The 10177-nt window shown below is 43.9% G+C and overlaps 1 protein-coding gene across 4 annotated transcripts; it reads left to right on the plus strand.

The window, feature by feature from the left end:
- Positions 1-7202: 7202 nt before the first annotated feature.
- On the plus strand, positions 7203-9349 carry LOC113958675 (inositol 1,4,5-trisphosphate receptor-interacting protein-like 1). Of its 4 annotated transcripts, none has more exons than XM_027667136.1 (2): positions 7203-7687; positions 7924-9349. In XM_027667136.1, exon 2 carries the CDS (start codon positions 7934-7936, stop codon positions 8918-8920), a length of 987 nt encoding a protein of 328 aa, XP_027522937.1. In that variant the 5' UTR covers positions 7203-7687; positions 7924-7933; the 3' UTR covers positions 8921-9349. The 4 variants fall into 4 exon arrangements, with proteins under 4 accessions (XP_027522937.1, XP_027522935.1, XP_027522934.1 ...); XM_027667134.1 differs by having other exon boundaries at positions 7203-7666; XM_027667133.1 differs by having other exon boundaries at positions 7203-7636.
- Positions 9350-10177: the final 828 nt, after the last annotated feature.

The raw sequence follows: 10177 nt of genomic DNA on the forward strand, positions 1-10177 counted from the left end.
GGACCAGAAGAAATGATCTTTAGCTGTGCTCGTGGTGGTTTAGATTGGTTATTAGGGAAAATTTCTCCACCAAAAAGGTGTTTAAGCATTGGAACAGGCTGCCCAGGGAAGTGGTGGAGTCAGCATCCCTGGAAGTGTTCAAAAAATATGCGTATGTGGCACTTGGGGACATGGTTTAGAGGTGAACATGGTGGTGTTGTGTTAATGGCTGGAGTTGTGGATCTAAGAGATCATTTCCAACAGTATCAATTCCATGACTGTATAAAATATTTCCCTGAGACATGGGAGAGGAAGTTCAATACCTTTCTCAGCCTCAGGGACATTCAACACAAGCTACTTCAAGATCCTAATCAAAAAAAGGGACTCTCTTGTTCAAAATGTGCCTCTAGAAAAAAAATCTAATTTTATCTGTTCAGATGAAAACCACAAGATGCACAATTCTGACAGAGCTTAGCAGGAAAAAAATTCAAGTTTCTGTACAGAAGAGTTCTGAACAATAGTCTGCTCCAACTCAACAGTGCACAGTCATTGGTTTAAAACAGTTTTTAAGTCATACCTTTTACAGTCTTTCAGAAGTACCTATTGCTGAGTACATGCAAACCAAATAGTGCAGGAAAAAAAATTAAAAAAGTAATCCTTACAAAAACCACTCCATTTTGGACTAGTTTTCTAACAACTACTTAGTGCAGCAAAGTCTGATGTCGGTTCCCAGTGCTGTCATTTTCTACACTGCCCCTTTTTAAGCCAAAATCCAGCAGCTGTATTTGTGATTGGAATATCAGAGTGTGGGTCAGGCACTGTAATCATGCAGCTGAGCTAATGGTTTTGCTGAAAAAAAGGGTTATGAGTAGTGTATTAAAGAGTCACTACGGATTTGGAATAAGAAGCCAGATGAGATCGTTCAAATCAAATCATAGCAAAAAAATCCCTTGTCAACTAATTCAGATCTTTCCAGGCTTCAAATATTTTCCTGTAACTCATTTCCCTACTGAGCTTTTGAAGCTTTCAAAATCTCAATCTTTCCTGCAAATGGAAGCCATCTGATTTTCTCACTTTAGTTTCTATGAGACCACTGTCAGGTAATCCTGTGGCCCATAGGATTCAAGCTCCAAAATGGACATATCAACATGACAGAAAAGGTATTTTCATAATATTGCCAAGAGACAGTCAGAGAGGCAAACTGCAATACAGAGAGCTGTTCTGCTGTGATTTACACTTGAGATTTTCAATTGGGTTCATATGCTCTGGGTGAGTTTCATAAAAACTATTACACTTTACATGAGCCTGGGAGTCTGGTTTGTTCCTTATTCCTAATTGAGATGGCACAAGAACAATCTTTCAGTTCTCTTGTCTAAGAGCAGTTTCACAGGAAGACATAGCAGTGTGAGCTTCCTTTAATCGTGCCCTGATCTGCTGATGCACCTCAGTGCCGCCAGTTTGGAAAGGCAAAAATGGAACCACTCACACTGGCAGCCTTCAAAGGGCTCGAGTGAACCAGCAAATCTAATGCCCTGAGACACCTCGTTCTTGCCCTGGTTATCACGGGTAAACACGTTCTGCAGGATGCTTGAGAGGAGGACAACTGAGGTCTATAAAGCACTTGGAAAATCCCTGAGCAGGTTATAGAACACAGCTCTCTCGTTAGCAAATGCCAACAGGTCTGACATTTAGTTTGTTCAATCCCCTGGTTTATTAATTGTTTTCTTACTGAAGACACTGCTGGAAAGCCCAGTACCAAAGCTGAAGGATTGTTCCAGGGTAAAGAAGATAGCATGCAGGAAGTGCTTAAGCACTCACTTTCCATAGTGAATGATTTGGGAAAGGTGTCTCCTCGTGGTTCTCAGGTGAGGCAAGAATCCTGGGTTACAGTTTCTGTGCCCTAACACAGATAAATAGGATACCTTAGCAAGGCTCTGTCTACAGAAGGATAAGAGGCTATATTGGTCTGGGACGAGCAATGGAATTTCATTTTCTTCCAAGGTTTTTATGCATCCACAGTGATAAGCATCCAGCCTCTCACTATGAAACCGTAATTTTCCTGCAAACCCTTTTTCTATACTTTTTGGATTGAAAAGTCCAAAAATTGCTGTGTCATTGTACACCTTAGAATATAGATTGTTATTATAAAAGACCCAAGTATAATAGAGTAAATGTGAAAATTTTGACTGATGTGCTACAATAACATGGGTGGGACGGAGCATAAAGAGCTGACTGAGATGGCCAGATGTCACTGGATACAGAAAAGTTTTTACAGAAACTTCCTGTAGCTACTATGTAGGAATAGGTGATTCTGCAGCAAAAATTATTAGGAAAAAATACTCCAGGGTAGCAAAAATAAATAAAAAATAAGAACATGTGTTATCTTCAAAGTGAACCCAAATACCTACTGGGAAAAGACAAGTAGAGTCATTAGAATTATTTGTTCATCATTATAATTTATGAGGAGGTACATCAATGTATGTCTATATATTTAGGCCCCGTGGTTTTAGTGCTTGAAAACAGCTGCAAAATTCAGCTGACTTTTACAAGAGACCCTGGAAAAGAGCAGCCCCTGGCAGTAGAATGAGCTGTTTCTAAAAGAAGTTCAAAGAAACAGTCATTAAGGAAAATGTCAGTTCTAAATTTATTTTCCCCGTTTCTTTCCTCTCTGTCATCTGCTATGAATTGGTCCCCAATGGCTTTGCCATTTGAATTTAATCTGGACACAGATGTGAACAAGTCTTTCAGAGCTCTGCTTTGGCAAGAACTTCTGCCCATTTGGGACTGTGTAAGAAAAACTATGTTATTCCAGGATCTATGTGGCTTTTTATCAAGATGAGTGTTTTCTTTACGAAAAGATTTGCAGCACATGAAAAAATAAATTCAGACAAATATGATGGCTTATATATATGTCTGAAGTTAGTTACTAGAGTGGAAAAACACTGGAGAAGGTATGTGTCTTTAATCCACAAATATCAGAAGGGAGAAGTCACCACTTGAGGTTATGCTGGTCTCAAGAAATCTCAGTTCATGCTGTTTAATTGCATGAACTTTTATGTAATGATATCTAGTCTAGCTGGATAATTCCTCCCATTCAGTATGACTTAAAGTCCTCCTCTAATTATTAAACACCCTCAGAAATGCAGTTCTTAGTCCATCTTTGTCTCTAATGAGGCCAATACGTTATTATTCTGATAGGCTTTTTGCACATCTGCAGGACCACGTAAACTTTTGAATCTTGCTTTATTCAGCATGATTTCCTCAGACTGGATCTGTTTTCTCGAGGACTTCATACAACTCAGTTTTTCTGCAGGGCACCAGGAGAGGCAGAGAATGGCTGTCAGTGCAAAAGGCAGCAGCTGAACGCTTTTTGCTGTTCCTGATCCTGCAGTTATATAGATTACAAGAGGAAACTCCAGAACTTTTATCACTAACAATGTAAGAGAGACATCACAATGCCTAATTAAATTTATTCCTCTATTTATTCAGGCCTCTGAACAAATACAGACATACGTTTACATATCTCTACATCAATATGTATTGATAAACACATTTGACAGTCATATGGCATCTAAATTCATGTTTATCCAAGCACTGCAGAAAGCTAGCTCATCAGGGCTCATCAGGGGCTCATCAGGGGCTCAACTGTCCTATACTGAGAAATATCTTTGTCTTTCCCAGGCAACTATCAGCAAGAGAAGAGGGTATGGTCTCAGGTTGTGCCAGGGGAGGTTTACGTTAGATATTAGAAAGAATTTCTTTACAGGGAGGGTGGTCAGACATTGGAATGGGCTGCCCAGGGAAGTAGTGGATTCTCCATCCCTGGAGATTTTTAAAAAGAGACTGGATGTGGCGCTTAGTGCCATGGTCTAGTAACCACAGCAGTAGTGGATCAAGGGTTGGACTTGATGACCTCTGAGGTCCCTTCCAACCCAGCTGATTCTATGATTCTGTGAATTCCCAAGGAGCCTTAAACAACAACCCAGAGTAGCACAACTACAAAGCTCAAGACCCCCTTTGTTTTGAAATGTTCACAGCTAAAAGTTCATCCAAATGTTCTCAGTATTTGCAATCTACTATATTAAAACTGTGCCTAAGTTTAGATCTCTTCCATTCCTGTTTAGAATTTGCATTTTAGAGAAAGGTAACAAAGTGAGACATAAAGCAATCATAACAAATAACTACATGTCTAATTTTAGGTGACGTCAACCTCACTCTTAGTCATATACCTTCTGATGTTTGCTGTGATTTACATAAGCGTCAGTCATAAGGCTGGGTATTTATCCCTCACATCAACAAAGCAGATGCCACAGATTCATTTATTACTCACAGGATAAAGTTCTCAGGGGACTCATATCATATGTATTCTTCCAATCAAACAGGCAAAAAAAGTCACTGAACAGGACAGGAGTGAATTAAAATCCAGAAGTTTCAGGGGTGTGTTTCAGACTGCTATAAAGATTGATGTCTCAAGGATGAAGGACCACCGCCTCCCTAAGATCCTGCTCTATGGTGAACTTGCCACCAGCTGCCACAAGAGAGGAGCCCTGAAGAGAAGATACAAGGACTCCCTGAAACAACATCTCAGCCTTGGCCATATTGATCACCATAGCTGGTCTACTCTGGCCTCCAAACAGGAGGTCTGGAGACACACCATCTATAACGCAGCTGTCTCCTTCGAGAACACACGCAGGATCACTCTTGAGGAGAAAAGACCATGCAGAAAGAAATGTGCCCTGCAGAATTTATCACCTAAGGAGTCTTTCTGCTGCGCTTTTTGCAACCGGACATGCTTGTCTAGTATTGGCCTTTTTAGCCACCAGCGTGCTTGTAACAAACGTGGGTAGAGACCTTTCCCAAATTTTCGTTTGCGAAGCCTGGCCATGAATGAATGAATGAAATGAAAGACTGATGTAACCCAGCAAGCTGAGCTTCCTCACACAACTAAAAGAGTTTAATACAGGGTTTAGGGCTTGTACCTAAATATTTTGCAGTTCTAGTAAAGTTGAATAGCAAAGTACAAAGCTAAAGTACAGTAAGAGTTTAATGGGAACAGTCTGTTAAGATGCAAAAATGTTTTGCAAATGTTTTCCTCTGCCCCTCATGCATTTCTAATGCAATAAGCTGAAAAGGGTTGATAATCATGAAACTGTATTAAATGTGCTATAAGTCAAATACCTTTCAGAAATTCTAACAAACTCTTTTCATAGTGTATTAGCATATTCTGCCCTGTGGATCTCATTTTTACCTATTAGAGAACTTGTCTAAGATCAGACAAAAGAACTTTTCTGTTCTACTGGTATGCTGAGTGGAATTCATTATTAAACACTGTGCTAGGTTAATCTGATTTGGGAAAAAATCATTAAAGATGCAGGAGATGCTTTTATAAAGATAACTGAAATTAGATAACTGAAAGAAAATGCCCACCAGAAGAAAACAGACGCTCATGAATTTTCATTTTCTTTTTCCCAAAATTTCTTCTTTCAGACTCTAAAGGCAGTGAAGATTTGGTTGACTGAACTGTCCAGTTGACAACCTTGAATTATGTGGTGTGCAATGCCCAATACATTTCTTTACCTTCCTTAAGAAAATCAAAAAGTTTTATGGAGCTCTTTTCCGAAAAGACCTTTGAAGTTCCTAGTAAGGATTCTCAGGTAGAAGAATGAATGGGACACTTCGTAAAAAAGATTTGTGTCTGTGGTCCAAATGCTCGAGTATTCTGTTTGCACACACTTAGAGCCCCAGACATTATTGGGACTAGCTAAACTACAGAGCTCCCAGTGCTGCAATGACTACTCAGACCTTCAATTTGTGAAATATTATGGGACACTTATTCCAAGACAGATTCCATATTCACTGAAATTGGATCTTTTATTCTTTCCCCATCCCTGCTAACTTCACTATCAACCTATATTATGGTGTTTATTTAAAGAGTGGGCAAACTAAATCCAAAATCAGCTACCCACATTCAAACTGACCATATCTAGACATTTCTAGGCCTGTCTTTTCATGGTACTTTGAAAGTTTTTCCCCATGGAAAAGAAGGTTGGACTTCCCTTAATGTTTTGGAAACAAATCTTTCAAGAATTATATGTGAGCAAAACCAGAGCAAGGAAATGACATCTAAGGCCTATCTTAGCACCAGTGTTTAAGCCTCATTGCTGCTGTCACTCCACTTGTCCAGAAATCTGAGCTGCAGAGGTGTAGTAAAATGATTCTTTCTTGTCATGCTGCTGTGCACACCTTAAGGCTGGGGAGATGGACTATTTGAGAGAAGTGGTACTGCTCACAAAACAGGACAAAAGAAAACAGCCTCAAGTTGCAAAAGGTGAGTTTTAGGTTGGCTATAAGGAAAACTCTTCACTGAAAGGCAGGTCAAACATTGGAATAGGCAGCCCAGGGCAGTGGTGGAGTCACCATCCCTGAGGGCATTTAAAAGCTGTGTAGATGTGCCACTAAGGGACATGGTTTAGTGGTGGCCTTGGCAGTGCCGGGATGGGGCCTTAGGAGACTCTGCTCAGGTGACTCCTGCCCTTTCACAGGGCACAGACAAGGCAGTAGATGGACATCAGTGTGGCTTGGGCTGGACACTTTGTCAGGAGAGCCCATGGGAGCTTGCTCCTGCTGCTGGCTTTGTACTTGTGGTGGTAATGCCCAGAACTGACTGAGCAGGGGGGTGGGGATGAAGGCTGGGGCTTGTCGGCCAGCTGATGTGTCTCTTGTGGCTGTGACATCACAGAGGACAGGTCACAATGGGAGCTGTCCCTAAGGACAACAGCGGGCAGCCCCAGGGTAGTTGGACTTTTGTGATTAGTGAGTGCAGATGCAGGAGGAAGGTTGGGATGGGTGGGGGGTGGGGATGATGCCCAGGGGGGTTTCTAACACTGAGTGAGGGCTGAACACCTCAGGGCAGGGCACAGTACCACTCTCAGGCCTGGGGGCAGAAGGCCTCAGGGGCTTCCAGGGATGCCACAGAGGCTTTGGGGATGGGCCGGCTGCCCCTGGCTCCATGGGATGCCGTGGTGTGGCAGGGATGGGGTCTCGGGAGGCTCTGCTCGGGTGTCTCCTGCCTTTTGCCGGGGTACAGCCCAGCCAGGGGCTGACAAGGAGGCTCCAGGCAAGGGCAGGATGGGCCCTGTGTTGCCTGCAGCCAGGTACTGCCTTCCCTTCAAGCCTCAATCCCCATGCTCCCTCCCACCCTGAGCTGCTGAGCAAACTTTTCTCTTATGTCCTCCAGGCCATGGTGTAAGACCCCAGGCTCTTATGAGCTCCTCGAAGGGATTTTGTGTCAAAAAGATACAAAGCCCCAAAACCCACTGGACGGATTTATTAAAGTGGCCTTCAGCTCTTTTATACCTTGAGGCCACACACAGAAAAAACACTACGACTCTTTTCAAGCAGTCAAAATAGCACACTTTTATTGGCAAAATTTGCCAAGTAGGGGAACGTGGCAAAAATTTAAAACAAACATTCAGTCAACCTAAAGCATTTCACAAAGCACTGACTTAGCAAATTCCAACCCATCCAGGTTTAAGTTACTCAAGTATCAAGAAAAGGAAATTAAGAGAAGTGGAAGAAGTAAAGAAAGAGAGAGAGAGAGAATTATAGCCACCACTTTAGATTCATCATAGAATCAGCTATCAGAAGTCCAAGAACAGTAGGGTCATGCCAACGTGAAGGCCACGTGGTCTTGGTTTTATTTGCTCTGGTGGGGCTTTCAGTGTGCCAACCATTCTGGGGCTGGGTTAGGGGTTCCAGGGGGTGTGGTGTGGGGTAGTGCTCTTGGTGTGCCAATGGCTGACTGCTGCACAAGAAACTCTCAAGAAGGATGGATTATGGGGGTGGGGGGCAGTGCACCACTCCACCTGGGCAGAATCCCATCTGTCCCCTCCCACACAGACAGAGTTGTTTCTAACCAGTAATAATGTTCATGATTTTTTTCAGTCCTTCACAAATGGCAGTGGTAATCACACTCCTCCTGGCTGTGGTGGCCATCCTGCTTGGAAAGATGCACGATCTTATAGTCAGTGTGGTCACAGCCCAGTGGATGAAGCTGCATGAGGTTTTTCTGCATCCGGTGATGACATGGCTTTGGCAGGACGTTAAGCTGACCAGCCCCATGGAAAAAGCCTCACTCCTTCCAAAATTGCAAAGCTGGCCCTTTTGCACCGCTGCAGCAGCCATGCTCGCTGAGATTTGCTGGGTGGCCTGGCAAATGCATCTTGCCTCTCGCAGCTGCACTGGGCAGGATAGCTCCAGCAGCGAGGAGGAGGAGGATGACAGTGAGAAGGAAAAGGACCTCAAGGGACAGCACCCCAGTGTTCGGATGTTTTCTGTGTACAATGTATTGCCAACGCAGGAACTGTCTGAGATGTGCAGGGATGTGCAGAAGTTGGTGCGTGACCTTCTCCGTATCTGCCGAGTGATTTGCAAGAAGACTTCCATGCCAGAGATGTACCCAGCCACCGGGAAGGATGGCATCCATGAATCCTGGAATGTCTTTGAGGACCGAATCATGTACCTGCTGGTTGTGTTCCTGCAGCCACCCCCTGGATACTCTTTCAGGTTGGAGCTGTATGGTGGGATGCACCTGCCAGAGAGATGCTGCAACATCCGTGTGGTGCTGGAGTGCACGTGCTCAGGGACAGGGGATATGTTTTGTTTTCTCCACCCCTCTGACAACAACCAGAGCTCTCCCCTCCTATCCACCCTCTGCACAGGCTCCTACTTAGATGTGGAGGAAATTGCCTGCTGGATGCAAAATTTGGTGGGATCAGCCTGGGAGAGTTTGCCTCAGTGGCACGACTGGGAGCTCCGGGTGCTACCCTCCTCCCACTCCTGCAGGCTCCTGCTGACTGGACCCTCTGAGGCGCAGCTCTGTGTTGTGTTGATGTTTGCAGTGCAGCAGGGCAGCCCAGGCACCTTCCTGGTCCTCCAGTAGGCAGTGGCAGCTTTCCCAGGCACTGGTTTGGGCTGGGGCTGCACAGGGAGTTGGGAGCACACACAGCTGGGACAGCACAACAGACCATTATGCTCAGTATATGAAAGAGAAGGGGAGAAGGAAGAGGAAGGGGATAGGTTTGCAGTCACAGCATTTGTCTTCCAAGTCACCATTACTGGTGACGGAGCCCAGTCTCCCTGGAAATGGGTGAACACCTGCCTGCCCATGGGAAGACAAATGTTGCAACTCCTAATGTCCCCACAGAATCACAGAATGAAATAGGTTGGAAAATACCTCTGAGGCCATCAAGTCCATCCTATGACTGAACAACATTCCTGGATGTCACACAATCAAGTGCCACGTCCAGTCTTTCCTTAACACCTCTGGGGATGGTGACTCCACCACTTCCCTGGGCAGTCCATTCCAATGTCTAATCAGCCTTTCTGTGAAAAAGTTCCTCCTAATGTCCAACCTACCCTGGTGCAGCTTAAGACTAAGTCCTCTCGTCCTGTCACTGGTTACCTGGCAGAAGAGGCACAGCTGCTCTAGGAAGTTCTCTTCCACAAACCCCAAGAACCTCCTAGCCTGGCTACTCTCCATTGAGTTGAGTTTCCAGCAGATGTCCAGCAGGTCCCTCCTCCTTCCTTCTGTCCCCTTCTTTATACACTGAGCATGAGGACATATGGTAAGGAATGCCCCTTTGGTCGCTTGCGGTCAGCATTCCTGTCTGTGTCTACTCCCAACTCCCTCACATACCCTGTTGTGGTTTAAGCCCAAGGTGGAAATTAAGGTTCACAAAGCCACTAAATCAACCCTCTTCTCTTCCCCCCACCCTGGTGGAATGGGAATGAGAATCAAAAGTAAAACTTGCAGATTTGGATAAGTTAAATAATTAATAATTTGACAATTTAGATAAATTTAATAATTTAAAACAAAGTAAAATATAGTAGTAATGGTAAATATTAAAGATAATAAAAATGGAAAGAAAAAAAGCCAAGCAAGTGATGCACAGTACAATTGCTCACCAACAGCTGACCCATGCAAGATCCCCCTTTGCAAACCCAGATCAGTCCCCTTCTAGGTAACTCTCCCAGTTTGTATACTGGGCATGACTTTCTATGATGTGGAATATCCTTTTGGCTCGTTTGGATCAGCTGTCCTATATATGCTCTGTCCCAGTTTCAAAATTAACTCTCCCCCAGCCCAAACCAACACATTGAGCAACAGCTTTTGAATTGTTTTCTGTGATAGAGGAGG

Source organism: Corapipo altera, unplaced genomic scaffold (assembly GCF_003945725.1).
Source record: "Corapipo altera isolate COAL_440 unplaced genomic scaffold, ASM394572v1 230, whole genome shotgun sequence".
NCBI lineage: Eukaryota > Metazoa > Chordata > Aves > Passeriformes > Pipridae > Corapipo > Corapipo altera.

Excerpts from the sequence above, each read along its gene's own strand:
- LOC113958675 (XM_027667136.1), top strand. The coding sequence starts at position 7,934 with ATGGCAGTGGTAATCACACTCCTCCTGGCTGTGGTGGCCATCCTGCTT.